The sequence below is a fragment of the Narcine bancroftii genome, chromosome 11 (genome assembly GCF_036971445.1).
Source record: "Narcine bancroftii isolate sNarBan1 chromosome 11, sNarBan1.hap1, whole genome shotgun sequence".
NCBI classification, from domain to species: domain Eukaryota; kingdom Metazoa; phylum Chordata; class Chondrichthyes; order Torpediniformes; family Narcinidae; genus Narcine; species Narcine bancroftii.
In genome coordinates, this window is record NC_091479.1 from 78,934,979 (window position 1) to 78,958,417 (window position 23,439).

Sequence of the window (23,439 nt, forward strand, 5' to 3'; positions counted from 1 at the left end):
GCCAAACCTCCACAAACACCTAAGGAAGTAGAGTCACTGACATGCTTTCTTCACGATGCCATTTGTGTGTTGAGTCCAGAAAGATCCTCTGAGATAGTGATTCCCAAGAACTTAAATTTGCCCACACTCTCTACCTCTGATTCCCCCACTGATCATTGGATTGTACATCTCTGGATTTCCCTTCCTAAAGTCCAGGGATGGATTAAGGCAACTGATGCCCTAAGCACAGCCCAACAATGGTTCCCCTTCAACCCTTCCATTGTTAAGACTCAATAAGTGCTGAATGTGAAATAATAGATTAAAAATTCAGTTTTCTTCCAGGCCAAACCCCACAACTATATTAAATGTAATGCGTGCGTTCGTGTGTGAGGAGCGGGGTTCATTTATTTTGGGGGGGGCCTTTTTGTGTGGTCCTAGTTCAGCTGCAGTATGGTAAATCTGGCACTGGAAAAACACTATGGTGCCCCCTTCCCTTGATGCCATTATCACATGCTTATCTTATGTTTAATCCAGGCCTGCTGAAGTCTATAGTCATAGACATGAAGTAAGTAGAGCAGGGGGCTACAAACACAACCCTGTCGTGCTCTGGAGATTGTGGAGAAGATGTTCTTACCAATCCACACTGACTGTGGTCTGGAAGTGAGGAAATCTAGGATCCAATTACACAGTAGGATGTTGAGTCCCAGGTCTTGGAGTTTGCTGATCCATTTTGAGGAGATGATGGTGTTAAATGCTGAACTCTAGTCGATATAGAGCATCCTAAGCAACCATAAAGAGCAACCACTGTTCCTTCAGACACTATACCAAAGCCCTAATGTCATGGCACAAATTTGCAGTTTTGAGATGACCCACATTCTATCACTTAATCACATCCCTTAATTATTAACCCCACATCTCATCATCCAATCACATCTACTCCCTTCCTGATACTCAATGGCACCCTCTGGTCACAGCTCCCCATTCTCACACCGATCATGACCAGATTATCCTTTATCCCAACCCCTCTATTAACTCTTGTTCCAATCCCTCTAAATATTGAGACAATTCTGCTGCATTGTTTTTTTCTATTATAGTTAATGCACTACTTAACCACTTAAATATTGATAACATCATAATCTTAATTAATAATAAAATCATAACTCCAGGTTCTCTATTTCATCATGATCTCTGTTGAGCTTTTATTTCAAAATGTACATTTTGTTTAATGATCAGATTTGATTTTGAGAATAAAAATCTTTATTTCCATCTAAGTTGCTAATTTTGTTTTACTTATCTCTGCCAATAATATTTATTCTTACATGAATTCAGTTAATCAGAAACCACATTATTTGACTGAAGTTTAAATATACAGTGATCATTTGTATATTTATGTCATTAACATTTTGAAACGATGAAAGATTTATCAAATCTTAAAAATTGCAAGCATGGGTTTTAATCAGGTTTCAAAACTAACAACTAATATCTCTGCAGATATTTTAACTCTTAAATTCAATATTGTAAATTTGACTGTTTTGATGACTAATTATCAGACACACTTCGCAACTTCTCTTCAGAGTTCTATGTAAGATCTTTGATCAGAAATATTTGCTGTTGTTCATCACACAGTTGCTGCATGGATATCCAGCAGGTCTTGTTTTTATCTCCCAAGTTTATTGACAGATTTTATTTTCATCGTAACAAAATGATCAAAAATAATCCCATAAATCCTGAATTTTATTATCAAGTTAGTTTCTGCATAAGAAAACAAGTTAGTTGATTGGTAAACTCCTCACCAGCAAATCTTTCACAATAAAACTTAATATCTGGGGACGGTGTTAGGCTTTTTGATTTATTGTACATAAATATGGAAACTTTCAGGAAACTTCTTTAAGAAGAAATGTTGTGCAAAATGCAATGTGAATTTTGTAACTATTGAATAATGGAGGAATAATAATTAAATTGCAGATCATAATCAAAATATAAAAAATATGTCCATTTGTGACAGTGACAAGACTATTTTGACCTCATCTACCAGCTAGAGGCAATAACTGAATATACTCTTGACTCCGATATTTTGTTTCCAGCAATTCTCATTTTTATATCAGATACCAAAGTTTATAGTTTTCTTTTACATTTCATAATTATGTAAAAATCTTTTGAACTTCCTTTAAGCTCCTATGTATGAGAATCTCTTTTTCTTTGGCTTGGCTTCGCGGACGAAGATTTATGGAGGGGGTAAAAAGTCCACGTCAGCTGCAGGCTGACAAGTCCGATGCGGGACAGGCAGACACGATTGCAGCGGTTGCAGGGGAAAATTGGTGGGTTGGGGTTGGGTGTTGGGTTTTTCCTCCTTTGCCTTTTGTCAGTGAGGTAGGCTCTGCGGTCTTCTTCAAAGGAGGTTGCTGCCCGCCAAACTGTGAGGCGCCAAGATGCACGGTTTGAGGCGATATCAGCCCACTGGCGGTGGTCAATGAGGCAGGCACCAAGAGATTTCTTTAGGCAGTCCTTGTACCTTTTCTTTGTAATTAAGGATATCAACTTTATTTTTTGCAGTTTTTTGTTAGAGGGACAAGATTTTCTAGAACTAGATTTCCCCTCAATAGTTCCTGTCATTACTGATTAAAATATTGATAAAAAATTGAAATTATGAAAATGTGAAACAAATACAATGAAATATTAGTAGTGACGAACTGCTCTCCTTTCCCCTTTTCCAGCTCTCACTCTGAAGAGAGCCATTTGCCCATCATCCAACAAGAAGAAGCATCCCCTAATGTGTCGTGTGATGAAGTCTTTATTAAAGATCCCAATTGCTGCAATCAAGAGAGCACACATTCTTTACAATTGTGAGTTTTGTGGTCCATTTGGCAGTAGAATATTATAATTTACTAATATAAGCATGGGATTATGACCAATTTCATGTACAGAGCCATGAACACATAACAACTTACAGAGTTTATCCCTACTTGGCATTGGATATCTTAAGAGTTTTCTGTTAGACCAGACCCCACTGTAAAAATCTAACCTCAATAAATAAGTCAATTTTGTGCTTTAATATCTATATAGTAGAGACATTTTTCTGAGTAAACATGTCCAGTTTAAAAATTCTAATTTCACCATTTTTAAAGAAAATTAATAGTTAATGAACAAGCAAGCTATCGAAGAAGTGGAGTAGATTCTAATCATTTATCCATGCAGGCTGAATATCTGTGCTGGGAATGGAGATCAATTTTTCATGCATCTTCATTGATGGACAACAATTAAGACACAATGCATTATTTTCATTTCAAACATGTTCTGTAGTCATATTCACCTACAAAATAAAAGGAAATATTTCATGCTGAGAACTAAATAATATTAATATGTAGTGGAATTATCAATATAAGAGACATTCACTTCATTCCATCAGATGTGCATCATTCTTCACAGAAAGACAAATCACAAGTAAAACAGACAGGATTGGGATATTATACCTGTTATGGAAGTATAAGTCTAGGTGGGACTGGCAGCTCAAAATTCTTGGGGGTTGGTTTAATGCTTTCAACAAAACAGAAATGGAGGTAAGTGGGAGGGGAAGTTGCACTATTGATTCGGGACTCTTAGGAGGAAACGTCCAGGAATATCATATGGGTAGAACTTTGGAATAGGAAAGGGTGATCATTTTGATAGAATTGTAATAAGAATCCCCACATAGGCAACAGGAATTATGTAGGGATTAGTTAGACCAAATTCCTTATGCGGGGAAACTGCAGATAGGTGTAGGAATAATGGGGTTGTAATGCCTGATAGTACCTTCCCCGTTATTGACTAGGACTGCCCGAGGGATTAGCGGGGAAGAATCTGTTAAATGTGTCCAGGGAAGTTTCTGAAGTATTGTGTAAAGGCTGAACGTCATGTCCTCTTTGAAAATCAATAAGGGAGCACTTTGGGACCAGTGGCCATAATTCTATTAGATTCAAGATAGCTATGAAAAAATATATGACTGATCCTCAATAGGAGGAAGGCTCATTTCAGTGGCATCAGGCAGGAACTTGCAAAGATTGATTGTGACAGGTTGTTTCCATTGTCATCTGGCAAGTGGAAGGCTTTCAAGAGTAAAAGGCTAAGCTGGCAAGATCAGGTAACCTTGATTGGCAAGGAATATCAGCAGTCTGGCCAGAGAAATGAAGGAGCTATTGGTTAAGTATAGGCAGCTAGGCAGCCGAGATCAAGTGAGCATCTTGAGGGATGTAGGAGTACACTTAAGGAAGAAATTGGGAGGGCAAAAAGAAAACCCAAGATATCCCTGGGAGACAAGATAAAGGAAAATCAAGATAAATTTATATCAAAAGGGAAGTGAGGGAGAAATAGTGGCGGATTAACTACCACCCAGGCCTCTAGGCCGAGATTTAGTAAGGTCCCCCTGGCTTTTCCCCCTGCCCCAAGGCCCTCACCCTTTGATGAATAGCATAAAGTGAAATTGTTCGATACCTTCACAAATTCTAAATTTATCTGCCGGGGGTGTGCTGGGGGTATACCAGTTAGTGTTTGGTTGCAGAATTGGACATTTTGGTGCCCGTAGTTTGGTACCGGATATTTTGGCACTGTACATTTTGCTGAAAAAAATGACCTTTGTAGCCCCTTGGACATTTTGGCATCCATAATTTTGCATCGGCTCTTGCATTTGGCAATGGACATGGCATGTCATTTATTATAATTTTCATTAAATATAATAAATATTAAGCATTTTGATTAAAATTGTTTTTTTGCGCTAACAGTTAGGCTGCAAACATTTATTCACTTATTATACTTTTTATGAAGTGAGGAGCAGCGCTTCAGGCTATCGTATGGGACCCTGCATTCAGAATAGCAGCTGTTGCTCTATCACATCAAGCTGGCGACAAGGTGCTGGAGGCTTACCAGTGATGACTGAGTTAATGAGTCAAAGGGACTGGGGGACGGGGGGGAACCGGGTGGGGCTTAGGACAGGTGGAGGGCACCAGGTGGCAGAGGGGGACCGGGGGTGGAGGGTGATCAGGGATCATAAGGGTATTGGTGTCCAGTCCTTGGCCCTGGGGAAACCTGCCTTTACTACCCCGAAAGGGCTCACCAACAGATTCCCTCCCACTGTGCACTGCCACCGCTTATTCACCACCTCCAGCACCTGTAGTACCATGTCAGTCAGCTTGACATGATAGAGCATCAGCCGCTGTCCCGAGTGCAAGTCCTGCATGACAGCCTGAAGCACCACTCCTAACTTCAAAATATGTGTAATAAATTGTTGTAGCCTATTAGAGCCATATGGCGAGCTCTCCACTGGCCACCGTGACAGAGGTGCACCAAAGAAAAGGTACAAGGACTGCCTAAAGAAATCTCTTGGTGCCTGCCTCATTGACCACCGCCAGTAGGCTGATAACGCCTCAAACCGTGCATCTTGGCGCCTCACAGTTTGGCGGGCAGCAACCTCCTTTGAAGAAGACCGCAGAGCCCACCTCACTGACAAAAGGCAAAGGAGGAAAAACCCAACACCCAACCCCAACCAACCAATTTTCCCTTGCAACCGCTGCAATCGTGTCTGCCTGTCCCGCATCGGACTTGTCAGCCACAAACGAGCCTGCAGCTGACGTGGACTTTTTACCCCCTCCATAAATCTTCGTCCGCGAAGCCAAGCCAAAGATTAGAGCCAAAATGTCCAACACCAAACTTCATTAAAATCAAACAGAAGCCATCTGCTAACCCCAAATAATTTGAAAAGTCTGTTAATTACAAAAGGATAAATAGAATCAGTTCTAAAAAAAAGTCTCGATCAAACTAACACAGGAGAAGGGTGACTCTTTTTGGAAAAAGTAAACCTTAGCTCCCCAGAAATATAGTGATAGTTAAGAGTCTTTATCTCCTATGGACACGGTGAGACCTGTTGAGTTCCTCCAGCATTTCTGTGTTTTTTCTTTGCAAAATAAGGGTGCCCAACGGGCAGGTGAGAGGGAGCATGATTTACAGTTTTCATTGCCAAATCTGACAGGGAGAATGGGACATGTGGTGGCAATTGGCCTGGAGGCAGGTCCCAGAGAGTGACAGGTTTCTGAAGTTGGGCATTAGTAGAAGATGAGGAGCGGGGATGAGTGGGTGGGCATAGTGCCTGATGATGTCATTATGGGAGATCACATGGTTTAGTGGCAGTTTGTGTATTTTTTTTAAGGTTGGCGAGATGGAACAGTTTCTGCACCGCTTTGCATTGTGAGTAAAAATGCTGACACCTCTCTTGCTGTGCCCCATGTTAAGAATTCTGCTCGGGCAGCACTGCACCCCTGTGTCAGTTGTGACCGGCCCCATTACCTTCCAGGCCCCTAGGCTTCAGCCTACTCAGCCTAATGGTTAATCGACTTCTGGAAAAAGAGTAGGTCCTCTTAGGGTCAGCACAATGATCCTTAAGAGCATCACAGGTTCAAGGCAAGGTCTTAATTTTCATATATGTGTTTTCTACGGAGAAGAAATTAGAAGCTAGAAAGTTCAGCAGAGCATGTCAGCATTACAAAGTAAGAGATATTGGAGGAATTAAGGTGAATAAAACCACAGGTCATAATCAGGTGTATCCAGAGTGTTAAAGGAAGCAAGAGAGGATATTGCCAAAGCCTTGGCAGAGAATTTTGAATCTTTGTTTGCTACAGGTCCCCTCTCAGAAGACTAGATGACAGTCAATGTTATGCCTTTCATCTGTGGTGAAAATGTTATTGGAAGGGATTCTAAGGAAGGACTTATTTACATTTGGAGAGCAAGGACTGATTAGAGATAAACAGTATAAATGCGGGTGCTGAAAATCTTGAGCAAACAAAGAGAAGCTGGGACTGTAGATTAGGCAGCATCTAAGGAGAGGTGTTGAGTTGAGACCTTTTATCAAAGTCATTTTTGAGTCTTGAAAAAGGGTCCCTACCTAAAATGTTGACTCTCCATTAGCTGATGCCTCCCTGCTCCTCTTTATTTGTGGTTAATTAGGAATAGTCAGAATGGCTGTGCATGGGAAAATCATAGCTTATGAATTGAGTATAGGAGCTGGGTTGTCCTTATTCAAGATTTTGATGAGACCACATTTGGATACTAAGTGCAGTTCTTGTCAACCAGCTTTTGGAAGGACATGAATATATTAGAAGGAGTACAGAGGTGATTCAAGAAGATGATGACAGGATGAGAAGGCTAATCTCCAGAGAGAGATTGGATAGGCTGGGCCTTTATTTCTGAGAGTGTAAGATGCTGAGGGGCAACAGAGATGTATATAAAATCATGTGGGGCATGAATAAAGTGAACTCTTGTGATCTTTTTATGAGAGTAGACAATTCTAGGACCAGGGGTATAGATTTAAGGTGAAAGGAGAGAGGTTTAGGCATAGGGAATGCTGAGAAAGATATGCACCAAATGCAGACAAATGAGACTAATCTAGAATGCAAACTTGATTGGCATGGACGAGTTGGGCTGAAAGATCTGTTTCATGCGGTATAACTCTGATTCGATGACTCTACTGCTTTCTAAGGTGGAGGTGAATGAACCGTGATAAAGAAAAATGGTGACGTTATCCTCAGCCACCTCTCCAATACTTGTCCCTTCTAAAAACAGATGATCTAATCAGCATCAAATTGCAATAACCTGCTATGTGCAAATCAGCTGCTACATTTGCAATATTTTAGTGTTATTTATATAAAGTACTACATTGGCTGTAACAGACATGGGATATCTTGATATCAATACAAACCCTTGTTTTCTTTTAGTCATCTTGAGTGCCCTATTTCCAAAATGATATTCAGGATTATTACATTCAGCAAGTAATAATTTATTGGGGTAACTACAACTTTTATTTCACTCTCTGGATTAGTCTCTTGGAAAAATTTAAGGCGAAATCATCGTGTCCAATTTCTATCGCCAAAGCATGCTCACATATTCAGATATTCAAATACAATATTGGTTTTGACCATCCATACTGTCTGATAACTATGACAATGTGGTGAGGTATGAAAGTAAGTAAGGTAAGGGTTCTTTTTGGCATTAATTGATGTTATTTTAAGAGCCTAATTTTGTGAGGATACTGCACTTTTTCATTATGTTTCACTAGCATTGAAACTATCTCAGTTCATTTACTATTAATTTCTTTTTATGTTTCAAGTTCTTAATAACACCAAATCAATGCCTATTTGGTCACATTTTTTTGATGTATATTTCTCCTCCGATCCTTGCAGAATTTCCTATCAAGGGGAATATGATGACAATCAGTTGGGTTCATCAGCAGATTATGTTGATAAAGATAACTTTTCTCCTTCAAAGGGGCTGCTTTCAGCAACATCTTTAGGTATGTAAAAAATAATAATGAGTATTAACAAGCTGAATTGTGTTGGCTGTGGTTACTCTTCCAGCTGTTGAAAATGAAATAAATCCTTCCCCAGTGTGAAATGGGTAAGTCTAAAGCTGTAAGTTTATTCCACTTCAGTACTCCCCACCCCCCATGCGAGGGGCCCAGACAGTCTTAGATGCTTCACCATACCCACACTCCTGTTCGGCTCCGAATCATGGGTCCTCTACCGGCACCACCTACGGCTCCTAGAACGCTTCCACCAGCGTTGTCTCCGCTCCATCCTCAACATCCATTGGAGCGCTCACACCCCTAACGTCGAGGTACTCGAGATGGCAGAGGTCGACAGCATCGAGTCCACGCTGCTGAAGATCCAGCTGCGCTGGATGGGTCACGTCTCCAGAATGGAGGACCATCGCCTTCCCAAGATCGTATTATATGGCGAGCTCTCCACTGGCCACCGTGACAGAGGTGCACCAAAGAAAAGGTACAAGGACTGCCTAAAGAAATCTCTTGGTGCCTGCCACATTGACCACCGCCAGTGGGCTGATAACGCCTCAAACCGTGCATCTTGGCGCCTCACAGTTTGGCGGGCAGCAGCCTCCTTTGAAGAAGACCGCAGAGCCCACCTCACTGACAAAAGGCAAAGGAGGAAAAACCCAACACCCAACCCCAACCAACCAATTTTCCCTTGCAACCGCTGCAATCGTGTCTGCCTGTCCCGCATCGGACTGGTCAGCCACAAACGAGCCTGCAGCTGACGTGGACTTTTTACCCCCTCCATAAATCTTCGTCCGCGAAGCCAAGCCAAAGAGAGAAGATTATGTGGGGAATTTCTTCTCAAATCCTGGCACAAGGTGTGAAACCCCATTGTCTTGAATAGGTTTGTAGGTAAAAGCTTTTCAAAACAACAAGAAAGGTTAATAATTTAAATTATTCTACTTTAATGTTTTTAATGATTTTCATGTGTTTTACATGTTTTAAATAACATTTTTGGGCATTTTAAAATGGACCTTGCATAACAGGGGCACAGAGTCCAAAAAAAAGTAACAAATGCAAATCTAAAGGTTTTGTATTTAAATGCATGCAGCATAAGAAATAAAATGGATGACCTTGTAGTACAGCTACAGATGGGCCGGTGTAATGTTGTGGTCAGTGCTGAGTCATGGTTAAAGGATGGATGTCATTATGGAGCTGAATGTCCAAGGATGCACAGTGTATCTAAAGGATAGGCAGATGAGCAGAGGGGGCGGTGTGGCTCTTTTGGGAATGAATAACATTAAATCATTAGGAAGAGGTGACATGGGTGTACTGACAATAACCACAACAGCAGTGTGAGTCTAAGACACCTTTAATAAACTAATATGTACACTAAGAGGTCTTGTCTCTCTGCAAGACAAACCTGGAAGGCTTGACTGTAGCTCCGAACTGCTTTATAGACAAGGTCACCGGGATGACCCCTGGTGACCTAGTGGTGTAATTACATATCACCACAATGGGATCAGAAGATGTAGAATGATTGATGGCAAGAGTAAAAGGATAGCATTGACAGTTTGGTAGCCAGGATGTGGATGACAAATTACAACAGCAAATAGAAAAAGTATGACAGAAGGGCAATGCTATGATAGTCATGGACGATTTTAGCATGCAAGTAGATTGGGAAAATCAGGTTGGGACTGGATATCAAGAGAGAGAATTTGTAGAATACCTATGAGATGGCTTTTTAGAGTAGCTTGTTGATGAGTCCATGAGGGGATTGGCTGTACTGGATTGGGTTTTGTGTAATGTACCAGAAGTGAATAGCAAGCTTAGGGTAAACGAATCATTAGGGGGCAGTGATCACAATATGATTGAGTTCAATTTGAGATTTAACGAGGAGAAACTAAGGTCAGAAGTGTCGGTATTTGAGTGGAGTAAAGGGGATACAGTGGCATGAGAGAGGAACTGGCCTAAATAGATTGGAAAGGGGCACTAGTGGAGAAGTCAGCAGAGCAGCAATGGATGGAGTTTCTGCAAGAAATGAAAGAGGTGCAGGATAAATAGAACAAAAAAGAGGAAAATATTGAATGGAAAAAATGCCACCATTGACTGATAAGGGAAGTGAAAGCCAATACAAAAACAAAAGACAGGGCATACAAGAAAGCAAAAATTAGTGGGAACATAGAGAATTTGAAAGTTTTTAAAAACTTGCAAAGGGTAACTTAAAAAACTCATAGAAGATGACATATAAAAGTAGCCTTGCAAGTAATAACAAAGGAGATGCAAAAAGCTTCCTCAAATATATAAAGAGTAAAAGAGAGGCGAGAGCAGATATAAGACCACTAGAAATTAATCTGGAGAAATCATAATGAGGATGGGAGATGGCAGAGGAACTAAATGAGTATTTTGCATCTCTGTGGAAGACTTAATTTGTGTGTCTGATGTCAAAGGGTATCCGGGAAGGGAGATGAGTGCAGTAGCTATTTCTCGGGAGAAGGTGCTCAGAAAGTTGAATGGTCTTAGGATAGATAGGTCTCCTGAGCCAGATAGATTGCACTCTTGGGTTTCAAAAGAGGTGAAGGTAGAGATTGTAGAGTCATTAGTTATGACCTTTCAGAAATCAATAGATTCTGGTAGGGTCCCAGAGGACTGGAAAATTACACCATTATCCAAGGGAGGCACCAGAGAGGATATTATAGTCTGAATAGCCTGTTGTCAGTGTTTGGAATCGATTATCAAGGATGAAGTTATGGAGTACTTGGAGGCACTTGACAAGATAGGTCAAAGCCAGCATGGTTTCCTTTAGGGAAAATCTTGCTCGAAAAACCTATTGGAATTCTTTGAAAAATTAACAAGCAGGCAACTGGATGTTATATATTTGGATTTTTGGAAGACCATTGATAAGGCGCCACCCATGAGGCTCTATAACAAGATAAGAACCATGGTACCACAAGAAAAATACTAGCGTGGGTAGAGCATTGGCTGATTGGCAGAAAGCAGAGCATCAGAATACAAGGATCATATTCTGGTAAGGCTGCCAGCTGCCTGTTTCCACAGGGGTCAGTGTTGAGGCCATTTCATTTTATGTTGTATATTTATGATTTAGATATGGGTGGCCAAACATTTTTGATTTTTGTGGTCCACATACAGAAAAATATAAGGAGTTAGGGTCAAACAATATTAAGCCTGGAAGGAAAATTATGTTTTTAGACCAGAAAACCACCGTGTGGTTGAAAATTCATTTTCTATCAAATTAACTATACTCACATATTACAGTAGACATTTCTGCATCAACTGCTCTTAAGTTTAATTTAAATGAATACAATAAAACTCTTTAAAACTCATCCAAAAAGCCGTGCAAAATAAAAATCTGGGTGCAAAATAAGAACAGGAGAAAAGAACAAGAAAGAGACAAGGCGTCCTCCAACATTCCTCCACAACTCTCAGTGAATACAGTTCATGGCTCAAGTGTCCACCTTAATGATTATGATACAATATGTAAATCTCTAGATAGGCTATAAAATTTAACAGTTTCCTTGCAAATCAAACAAACACAGTACCTCTTGTCCTCTGTAAAAAAGTATTCATTTTCCCATCATGTCTGAAATTTTTGGAATTTCCTTGCTATTTTTCATCTCTTCGGTCCCACCATGATTAATCAATTGACATTTTTTATAATTGGAGTAAATGTTTTTGTTTTAACGGAGGTAAACATTTCTTTTAAATGAGTAACATTTCAAAGTTTGGTCTAGTAGTTGTTCAAAATGGCAGCAACATCTAGTGTTGGAACTAAGAAGTGCAATGTATTGTCTAACAATTTATTTTTAGAGACTATGTTTTAACAGGCCATATTCTATTTTAATTTTAAATTCACGATGGGCCATTGGCTGGAATTGGCCCAGGGGCTGTTGTTTGTCCACCCCCAATGCAGATTATGGAATGAATGGCTTTGTGATCAAGTTTGCAGATGATGTGAAAGTAGATGGAGGAGCAGGTAGTGATGAGGAAACACAGGGGCTGCAGAAGGATGTGGACAGATTAGGAGAAAGGGCAGAGAAATGGCAAATGAAATACAATGTCAGAAAAGGCACAGTTATGCAGTTTGGTAGAAAAAATAAACAGGCAAACTATTTTTAAAATAGGGAGAAAATGGAAAATACCTAGATGCAAAGGGATCGAGGAGTCATCGTACAGGATAGGCTGAAAGTAAAATTGAAGATTGAGAAAATTGAGGTGAAGAAGGTAAATGCGATGCTGGCATTCATTTCAAGAGAAATAGAATATAAGAGCAGGGATGTGATGTTGAAGCTTTATAAGGCCCTGGTGAGACCTCATTTGGAGAATTGTGAACAGTTTTAGACTCCTCATTTAAGAAAGAATGTGCTGACATTAGAGAGGAGGTTCACAAGGATGATCTGGAAATTAAAATGTTATCATATAAGGAGCATTTGACAGCTCTTGGCCCTTGTACTGGTTGGAATTTAGGAGAATGAGGGGAGATCTTATTGAAAGATTTCAAACGTTGAAAGGATTAGGCAGAGTAGATGTAGAAAAGTTGTTTTCCATTGTGGGAGAGTCTAGGACAAGAGGGCACAACTTCAGGATTGAAGGGCATCTACTTAGAATAGAGATGCAGAGGAATATCTTTAGACAGAGTGAGGAAAATCTGTCGAATTTGTTGCTACCAGCAGCTGTGGAGACCATTGGGTGTATTTAAGGGTGAGATTGATATGTTCTTAATTAGCCAGGGCATCAAAGGTTATGAGAAGAAGGCCGGGCAGTGGGGCTGAGTGGGAAAATGGATAAGCTCATGAATAAATGGTGGGCCAAACTCAATGGGCTGAATGGCCTATTTCTGCTCCTATGACTTATGGTCTTATTTCGATGTTAATCATTTTTAAATATCTTTGAAATATTTCAGGGCAGAGTCTCCAAAATGCACCAACTTTGGCTCTGTCTGCCCAGAATTTAACTTTGGGCTCCAGGATATGGAGGGCAAGCAAGAGGGCCCCTTTATAACCTGCTTGTATATGTATGGGCTTGCAGTGATTCTGAGCAACAAATCCCAGCATGGGATTTTGTTTGAAATACTTCATGAAGGTGGCTTCATTATACTGTCACGGTACAATTTATCTTCTCTTGTCGTTAACTTAAAAATAATATCCAGAAGCAGACTGTGATTTTTTTAAAATCAGCTTCATTATTTGGATGTAGCTTTTGGTGCACACTAATATATTTGTAGTATCAATTAGATCACTAAATTATTTCATAGCTACATCTACTGGTACTATCCGGGAAAAACAGGATGTTATTTCATGTTGATGTCATTGCCAACAATGTTTTTTGAAGCTTGGAATGTGCTTAACTCTGACAATTTCCTTACTTTGACAATGTACATTTTAATAGAAACATAGAAAATAGATGTAGGAGTAGGCCATTTGGCCCTTCAAGCCTACACCACCATTCATTATGATCAGTACCCGGTTCCTGCCTTCTCCCCATACCCCCTAATCCCCCTTGGTCACAGGGCCAAATCTAACCTACACTTAAATATTGACAGGGAACCGGCCTCAACTACTTCCTGTGGCAAAGAATTCCACACATTTACCTCTCTCTCTGAGAGAAGAAATTTTTCCTCTCTCCGTCCTAAAAAACTTCCCCCTTATCCTTAAACAATGGCCCCTGGTTCTGGTTTTTCCCAGCATTGGCAATAACCTTCCTGCATCTAGTCTGTCTAAACCCTTAAGAATTTTATGTTTCTATAAGATCTCCCTTCAATCTTCTAAATTCCAGAGAATACAAGCCTAGTCTATCCAACCCTTCTTCATATGCAAGCCCCACCATCCCCGGCATCAGCCTAGTGAATCTTCTCTGCACCCCCCTCCAAGGAAAGGATATCCTTCCTCAGATAAGGTGACCAAAACTGCATGCAGTACTCCAGGTTTGGTCTCACCAAGGCCCTGTACAGCTGCAGGAGGATCTCCCTACTCCTGGACTCAAATCCTCTCACTATGAATGCCAACATACCATTCGCCCTCCTCACCGCCTGCTGCCCCTGCACGCCCACTTTCAATGACTGATGCACAGCAACACCCAAGTCTCGTTGCATCTCACCTTTTCCTAAACAGATACCATTTAAATAATAATCCTCTTTCCTGTTCTTACCTCCAAAGTGGATAACCTCGCATTTATCCACATTAAACTGAATCTGCCACGTCCTGGCCCACTCGCCTAACTTGTCCAAATCACTCTGCACTCTCCTGGCATCCTCCACCCTGCCACCCAACTTCGTATCGTTTGCAAATTTTGAGATACTGCTATCTATTCCCACATCTAAGTCATTGATATATATCATAAACAACTGCGGCCCCAGCACTGACCCCTGCAGTACCCCACTAGCCACTGGCTGCCATTCTGAAAATAACCCATTTATTCCTACTCTTTGCTTCCTGTCCCTCAACCAATTCTCTATCCACCTTAATACCATACCTCCTATACCATGCACTTCTAGTTTATACGCTAGTCTTCTGTGCGAAACCTTATCAAACGCCTTACTAAAGTCCAGATATACCACATCCACTGGTTCTTCCCTATCCACTCTACTGGTTACATCCTCAAAAAATTCTATTAGATTCATCAGACATGATTTCCCCTTCACAAAACCATGCTGATTCTGTGCGATGATACCACTACTTTCCAAATGTTCTGCAATTGCATCTTTAATAACCAATTCTAGCACCTTCCCTACTACCGATGTCAGGCTAACTGGTCTGTAGTTTCCCAATTTCTCTCTCCCTCCCTTCTTAAAGAGCAGGGTTACATTGGCCACCCTCCAATCCTCAGGAACTAATCCAGTATCCAAAGAGGTTTGAAACATTATCACCAACGCATCCATAAACAATGCAAACTCTGTATGTATATGGTTTGCTAAATTAAGAGGGAACTGGAGCTATCGTCCTATAGCTCTTGCTGTCTCGTAGACTTTATTTGCTATGCAGATAACATTGTAAATACCTATAAAACAAAGCCAAAACAGTTCTCATTTTCAGTCTGAACCCTAGAACCATAGAACAATACAGCACAGAAACAGATCCTTCAGCCCTTCTAGTCTGTACCAAACTATTATTCTCTCTGAACCCGCTGACCTGCACCCCTACCATAGCCCACCCTACCTCTCCCATCCATGTATCTGTCCAAATTCGTCTTAAAATTTAAAATTGAGCCTTCATTCAACACTTCATCTGGCAGCTCATTCCACAGCCCCACCACTCTCTGTGTGAAGAAGTTCCCCCTAATGTTCCCTCTTAAGTTTTTCCTCTTTCATCCATAACCCATGTCTTCTGGTTTGCATCTCAAAGGAAAAAGCCTACCTACATTTATTCTGTCTATCCCCCTCGACATTTTAAATACCTCGATCAAATTTCCCCTCTTTCTTCTACACTCCAAGGAATAAAGTCCTAACCTGTTTAACCTTTCCCTGTAACTCAGTTCCTGAAGTTCAGGCAACATTCTAGTAAATCTTCTCTGCGCTCTTTCAATCTCATTGATGTCCTTCCTGTAGTTAGGTGACCAAAACTGCACATAATCCTCCAAATTTGGCCTCACCAATGTCTTGTATAATTTTACCATAATTTCCCAACTCCTATACTCAATACTTTGATTAATTAATGCCAATATTCCAAAAGCTCTCTTTACAACCCTATCCACCTGTGATGCCACTTTCAGGGAATTATATATTTGTATTCCCAGATCCCTCTGTTCTATCACACTCCTCAATGCCCTACTATTTACTGTGTATGTCCTTTCTTGATTTGTCCTTCCAAAATGTCCTTACGCTTATCTCCATTAAATTCTATCTGCCATTTTTCAGTCCAGTTTTCCAGGTGGTCCAGATCCCTCTGCAAGCTTTGAAATCCTTCCTTACTGCCCACTATACCTCCAATCTTTATGTCATCTGCAAATTTGCTACATTATCATCCAGATCTTTGAATCAGATGACAAACAACAATGGTTCCAGCACCAATCCCTGAAGCAAGCACACCATTAGTCACAGGCCTCCAGTCTGAGAAGCAATCATCCACTACCACTCTCTGGCTTCTTCCATGTACCACTATCTCCCAAGAATACCTAGCATCTTTTTTGACTAACCTCCATGTTGGACCCTGTCAAAGAACTTACTAAAGTCCATGTAGACAACATCCACAGTCTTTCCCTCATCAACTTTTCTTGTAACTGTAGCACTATCAGTTAGACCCAACAGACCAGAAGTCGAGATTAACAGGCTTTAATCGCTATAAACGTACAGTTATATCTTGCATGCAGTTGGTCTGATTCCAAGGCAGTATTGAGGGAGGGGATTGGACAATACTGCCTTTATTAGGAATCCTGGAAGGGGTGGAGTTACAGTATCGGGGCGGGCCAACCAGTACAATGCATGTAATGCAGTGTTCCACCACAGTAACCTCCTTCAAAAACTGGTTAAACACGAGCTATCATTCATAAAGCCATGTTTACGATCCCTAATCAGTCCCTGGCTATCCAAGTACCCAATCCCTAAGAACATCTTCCAATAACTTACATACTACTGATGTCAGGCTCACCAGTCTATAATTTCCAAGGTTACTTTTGTAGCCTTTTAAAATACAGAACAACATGAGCTATCTAATTGTTTTAAGACAACAAGTACTTTGATTTCATCTGTATAGATTCCATGAACTCACTACTGTACTTGTTTTCCTTACTTCCTTAGACTCTGCCAGTTTCCTGAGTAAATACTGATGCAAAAAAAAACAATTTAAGTTCTCCTGACTCCATACATAGCCGACCACCCTGATCCTCAAGGGGACTAATTTTGTCCCTTGCTATTCTTTTGCTCTCAATATAGCTGTAGAAACCTTTAGGATTTTTCTTCACATTGATTGCCAAAGCAACCTCGTGACACAGCAAGTACAAACAGATTCCAATATTTAAACAAATATTTGATATTAGGCCACTGATCTTTTGTAACTATCTATTGTACACTGTTACTTTTATATTAAGTTGTCTGGTACAGAAAATGGTGGGATGTACAATGTAATTATCCTACCACTTTATACATTCTAGAAATGTTTGTGATATTGAACTTCAAATCATACATAGCTTTTCTTGGAATTGTTTATTAATGGGCTAAATAGTTTGTACAAATTTGATCTTGTAATATTTAATGGAATGCTGACTTACTTGGACAAACATTTGAAACAAAAATAGCATTGCAGGAAATCATCTTATACACTGATGTTTAAGTTGTGTTTCACATTTTAAGAATCTTGTTTTAAGTAAATTGGAGTTGAATTTTATACCTTCCATTTCTGAACAAGGTGCTTTAGATAGGTTTTTTAAAAATGAAATAATTCAATATTGCCTCACTCTTGCTTGGGGCAAGGAAAGAGACTAAAAGAATTTAACTCCGTAGTACACCAATGCCACCTCCAATTGGCATAGAAATGAGAGATAGTGCAAAATATATGTATGGCTGAAGAAAAGGTATAAAAGCTCAAGCCCGAAACGTTAGTTATGTATTTTATCTTTGCCATATAAAGGATGCTGTTTGACCTGCTGAGTTTCTCCAGCAATGTGTTTTTACTTCAACCACGGAGTCTGCAGACTTGCGTATTTTACTTCCAAAAGGTATGGAAGTGACAGATTTAGATTTCTGGGACATTGGTTATCGTTCTAGGGGGTTTGACCTCGACATTCCAGAAGAGAACAATGTACCGTTCTTTTTTTTTGTGCCTTGAGGGAGAGTTTAAAATAGCTTGCAGGGACAAAACTGACAGCAGTTTTAGAAAAGAGAAAAGCATATTTGTATGTGCCGATTTAGTTAACAAGCCTGGAAGGAAAATAAATTAGTTTTGAAAGCAAGAAAGCAAATCAGTTTCAAAAAAAAGGAAAAAAGGATACTTAGCAGTGCTAAATTTTGTAAACTTGAATGCAAGGAGTTGTGAAAATAAAGACAGTGAACTAAGGGTGCAGACAGACTTGTGGGAGTATGACATTACTAAAACGCGATTAAAATCAGGCATGTGTGGCAACTTGACAAGCCTGGTTATGGGGTGTTATAATGATATGGTGTGATTAAACGATAGGTCTAGTAATATTTATTTAGGAAATAATTACAACTGTGAGAATTGATGGTATATTAATAGGATGAACAAATAAGGCCACATGCCAGTAGCTGAAATGCAGTTGAAAAATGGAGAAAGCACTTCACTGGGAGTGAACTATAAATCCTCAAATAGAGTAAAATGGAGAGCAGACACATTTAACAAATTTCTGAGCCATGTAAAAATAACAAGGCAGAAATAGTAGATCATTTCAACCATCTTCACATTAACATGGGCAGTAGCAGAATGATGGATATAGAAGGTGCAGAATTCTTGAAATATAATCGGTAGAACTTTTTTTTAATCAGGTCATAATGAGCCAAGTGAGAGGGGGAACAGTGGATTAAGATTGGTGACTGGAAAGATTGTCAGTGGGATAGTGTTTTTGAGACCATAATCATAATTCAATTAGATTTAAGGTAGTTACGGAAAAGGATAAAAGTAGACCAGGGATAAGAAATGGTATAGACTGAAAACAGCTACTTGAATATATTTTGGTGTTAGAATAATAGGAAGCACTTAGGTAAGGGTTCAAACCATATACAGTAAAATCCATGATATCCAGAATTCAAGCAACCAGCAAAAATAATTGCGGAAAATGAAGATATAAAAACCCACAAAAGTTTAAAATTGGCGCCCCCTAGCAGTTAGTTTGTCAATCACACAATCTCAAGCAACGGCAAAATCACTTACCCGGCAACCACCAAAATGTGGGAGAAAGCAAAGGTGAAGGTCATTGGTGTTTTGGGCACAGAATGGCAGCGTGGCAGCGGTGTCCTTTTCAACATAATACTAAATAAATTGTGGTTTATATATATATACAAGAATGATTTTGACTTAAATGTGGGACCAGGGCCAAATTATTGAATAATTAGAGTAATTGACAGTGGGTGGAAGAATTTTAAGTTGCAGAAAGATATCAGTGGATCTTTTTGAGATGCAAAAATGGCAGATGAAACTGCGTAGAGAAATGCAAGCTAATATTTTAAGGCACAAGATTAATAGTAATGGTTAGATACTAAAAAGTTGTAGAAGAACTAAGGAATCTTGGAGTGCATATCTAAAGTTAGCAGTCCAGATAGATAAGGTGGTTAAGAGAGCATTTTTTGTTCAAAATAAAATATATATACAGTGCCAGGTCTTTTCAAATCTGTAGTGACCTCATATATATTTTATCATTATGAGCTCTATAAAATTCTGGTTAGACTCACTTGGAGTATTGTGTTCAGTTCTGGTTACCTCATTACAGGAAGAATGTAGAAGCTTCAGAGAGATTTTCCAGGATTTCAGAGGACTGATGAACATGTTTTATGAAGCAAGGTTGGCAGAACAAGGGTTTTTGTCATTGGAGGAATGAAGAATGAGTCATGGCTACATAAAAGTATAAAAGATTATGAGAAGTATAGATAGAGTGGTCAGACAGCACCTTTTATCCCTGGGTGACAATAACAAATACCAGAGGACATCTATTTAAAATGAATGGAGGAAAGGTTAGTGGAGATAACAGAGGTAATTTTTTTCTTTACAGAGAGGGGTGGGTGCCTGCAATGCATTGCTAGGGGAGATGGTGAAAGTTGGTAAATATGGACACTCAAAAGATTTTTGGATAGGCACATGGATGTATGAGAAGTAGAAGGTATAAAGAAGGATTAGATAGTTGTGGAGTAGGTTTATGTCCATCAACACAACTTTGTGGGTCAAATGGTCTGCACTGTGCAGGAATGTTCTATGATTTAATCTTTCAATGACCATTATCTAATTGAATATTTTTGTTTAATGTGTCTTTCTTCTTGGAGGGAGAAGATCGTCGTTTCACCTTGAGTGCCTAAAGAGACAGAAAAGTCAAGGCTTCAACGTGACTCGCACACCTCCACTCTCTCAGAGGGCTGCAATACCACTTCAATTAATTCAGCAGCAGGTATCCAAAAGTTATAAAGGTTTACTGTAACTTCCATATCAATAGTATACACCACCATAAATCATAGTCATGGAGCCATTCTCTCTCTACTGTTGACTTTGCAGTAAGAGCATTTGTCTTTTCATTAACCTCAATGGTCTGGGATGGAAAGAACTGATTTTATTCATCTACATGCTGTTGTTTTCAAAATATTTTCAATAATCTAAAGTCAATTTAATCTTTGTTTTAGAAACATTATACAAGTGAAATTTTAAATAAGAAATGAGAAAAATAAAAGGAAAGGAAGCTCAATGCAGAGATTTACATTCAAGACCTGGCTATGAGTTAATGAAAGAAGGAAGCAAGTGTACATTTTATATTAAATGATCTTTTTTTTAAATCTCCCATAACTAATCAAACCTAAGTAGGTATCCACTATATTTCTACATGAAAGTGTATTTCAAACAAGAACAGTACACCAAAGCATCAGGCCCTTTGGTCCTCAATATCTATGCTGAACCTGATGCCAAATTAAACTAAATCACTTCTGCTCTTACATGATCTATATCCCTTCATTCTTGCATATTCTGTGTGTCTAGCTAGAAGCTTTTTAAACATTGCTATTGGGTCTGCTTTCAGCTCTATCCCTGGCAGTCCATTCCAGTCTGGCACATCATGAACCAAAGGTCAGCACATCATGGCCAAACGTCAGCACATTGTGGGCCAAAGGTTGGCACATTGTGGGCCAAAGGAACTGCACTGTGCTCAACTGTTCTTTGTTCTATCAAATCTCCCATCAGCCTCCAACACCCCCAAAAAAAGCCACCCAAATTTGTCCAACCTCTCCTCATACCTCATACCTTCTAATGTAGGCAGCATCCTGCGAAATCTCTTCTGTATCCTCTCCAAACCCTCACATCTATTCATCTAGATTTTGTGGTCTTATTTATCACTTATTTGGAATAATTCTGTTGTTTCTGTACTTGTCTTATACAATATTTTCATCTGACAGGCATTGGCAGTTGCAGGTCTAAACCCACTGCTAAGAAGAAGCCATTCTCCAACAAAGTTTTCCAGGCTATGGGCAACACCTCCAGCAACTCCATGCAGTCGACGGAGATTGCAAAAGCATATTCCAGCATTATTTGTAGATGGCATTGAATTGTATGAGAAGTTAAACAGCAGCCTGCCAACAGTAAACTGTAGTTCCTGGTATTCTGACAACTCAAATGGAAATATCAAAAAGGCCAGACCGGTCTCTCTAACTGTACCGTCCACCTTCAGGGAAAAGGGAACCGAGTGTCATGGCAGTGCTAGTAGTTTAGTCGAGGCGGTAAGTTTACAATTAACATTGAATATTTCTCCTTGTTGCTCTTTTACCAAATGAGGCATTTAAAACAGATGATGGGCAAGAAATTATTTCGTATGGTATTGTGATCTCTAAATGGGATTAAGCCTATAGTAAGCACACAACGTAGTTGTGATCATTTGATCTGGCTGTTTTATACATGGCAAACAATGACCTGTGAAAAAACTCAGTAGATCAGGCAGAATCCATGGGTAGAAATAATGTCAACATATTGGGTCGGGACTCTTTGTGGAACAGTTTTTTACATAAATACCCATATCTTGGCATCATTTGTACCAAATTATTTCACAGATTTAAAACTCAGAAATATAATCACTCACACTGAAGTAGCATTTACTAGAGATTTGAAGGTGATTGGCAGCCAATTTCAGCATTTGTTAGAGGGGACCATACTTCTTTAGTGCATTGTCAGGGGGGCTGACAAATTAATCTTCTTCCACAAAAGTTCTGCCTGTATGTAAACTCCTTGATGTCCATTCTAATTCTCCTCCCCTCCACCTTATGTGAGTAACTTATATGTGAATTAAGTGTCTAACCCTCTGCCCCTGCCTGACCCCCACCACACAACACATCAGCAACACCCCCTCTCCCACATGCTCTACGATCTCCTTCCCCATTCAGTTGTCTGACCCCAGTGTCATTCCATTCCCCATTGTTCCTTTTCCCAATGATGTCCTTGCCCTGACACTATCTCCTGGAGTTATTCTTCGCAATATTGAAATATCCCTTAACAATGACCTGCTTCCATTTATGTTGCTCCATTTCACAGTGCCCCTGACCAACTGCAGTTCCCCCATCCCCAAGATCAGTGGCCTGGTTACTCTCACTAGCTGCGTAATACATTAGTGATAAATGCCTCTAAGGTAGGTTGCATCATAGATTCTCACCTTGGGCCTCGAGTGATAGAATTTCACTAATGGAGCTGATGGAGGGGCCATGGACAAAGCTACAACAGCATTTCTCCAACCCTCAATCAAGTATTTATTAGATGTGGAACAATCTCTTTATGTAGTTCTCTTTAAGACATGATTATTTCAAGCAGTCTAGCTGGACGTCTCATACATAGTAGAGCAAGTAAGACACAGTACATAAGTGCAGAGTTAGAGAGAAGGATCAGATGGTACAGAACAAAAAGCAAAATAGCTTTACCATTGTGAGGTTCATTCCAGAGTCTAATGACGACAGGAAAGAAACTGACCATGCATCTGTGATGCATGGTCACCCATTTGTCAATCTTCATCCCAAGATGAGGAGGGTGAAAGAAGTGTGGCCAAGGTTGAATGTGCCTTTTAACATTTTGGCTACTTTTCTGACACAACGAGAGGTATAGCTCAAAACGACCAGTAGTTGTGGGGGGGTGGGGGGGGGGAACGAGGGGGTGGGGTACATATGATGGCCTGAGCCGCATTTCTTATGGTCTTGGGCAAGGCTGTCCTCGAAATATGCAGTGAAAAACCTTGCTAGATTTCTTCCAACTTTGGGTCAATTGAGAAGCAATATTTTCTACATTTCTGTAAAGTCCAAAAATAAGTTTGATTCACAGTGAGCTACCTGCATAAATTGATTAACAAAATTAGTTTATCCATTTGTTAGAAATACTTTAAAAGAAGTTTTATCTGCTAGGTTTATTTAAATTACATTATTGAGCTAAATCTGAATTTTTGCATAGTCACTTTGAACACGTCTGATATTACACATTTTTCTGAGGCTTTATGTGGTGCTTCAGAGATCTATGAAGTGCAAAGGGCTTTTTCTCCTACCT

The 23,439-nt window shown here is 39.8% G+C and overlaps 1 protein-coding gene across 13 annotated transcripts in view; it reads left to right on the plus strand.

Moving 5' to 3' along the window:
* LOC138745963 (voltage-dependent L-type calcium channel subunit alpha-1C-like) overlaps positions 1-23,439 on the plus strand; it is a 488,237-nt gene that overhangs the window by 458,798 nt on the left and 6,000 nt on the right. For 11 of the 13 annotated variants that reach the window (XM_069903575.1, XM_069903576.1, XM_069903581.1 and 8 more), the window contains 4 exons: positions 2,694-2,822; positions 8,181-8,290; positions 20,208-20,329; positions 21,321-21,641. In XM_069903575.1, the coding sequence (XP_069759676.1) occupies positions 2,694-2,822; positions 8,181-8,290; positions 20,208-20,329; positions 21,321-21,641 (682 nt within the window). Of the gene's footprint in view, positions 1-2,693; positions 2,823-8,180; positions 8,291-20,207; positions 20,330-20,558; positions 20,667-21,320; positions 21,642-23,439 lie in introns of those variants that run through there. The other 2 variants (XM_069903585.1, XM_069903587.1) reach the window with 2 other exon arrangements.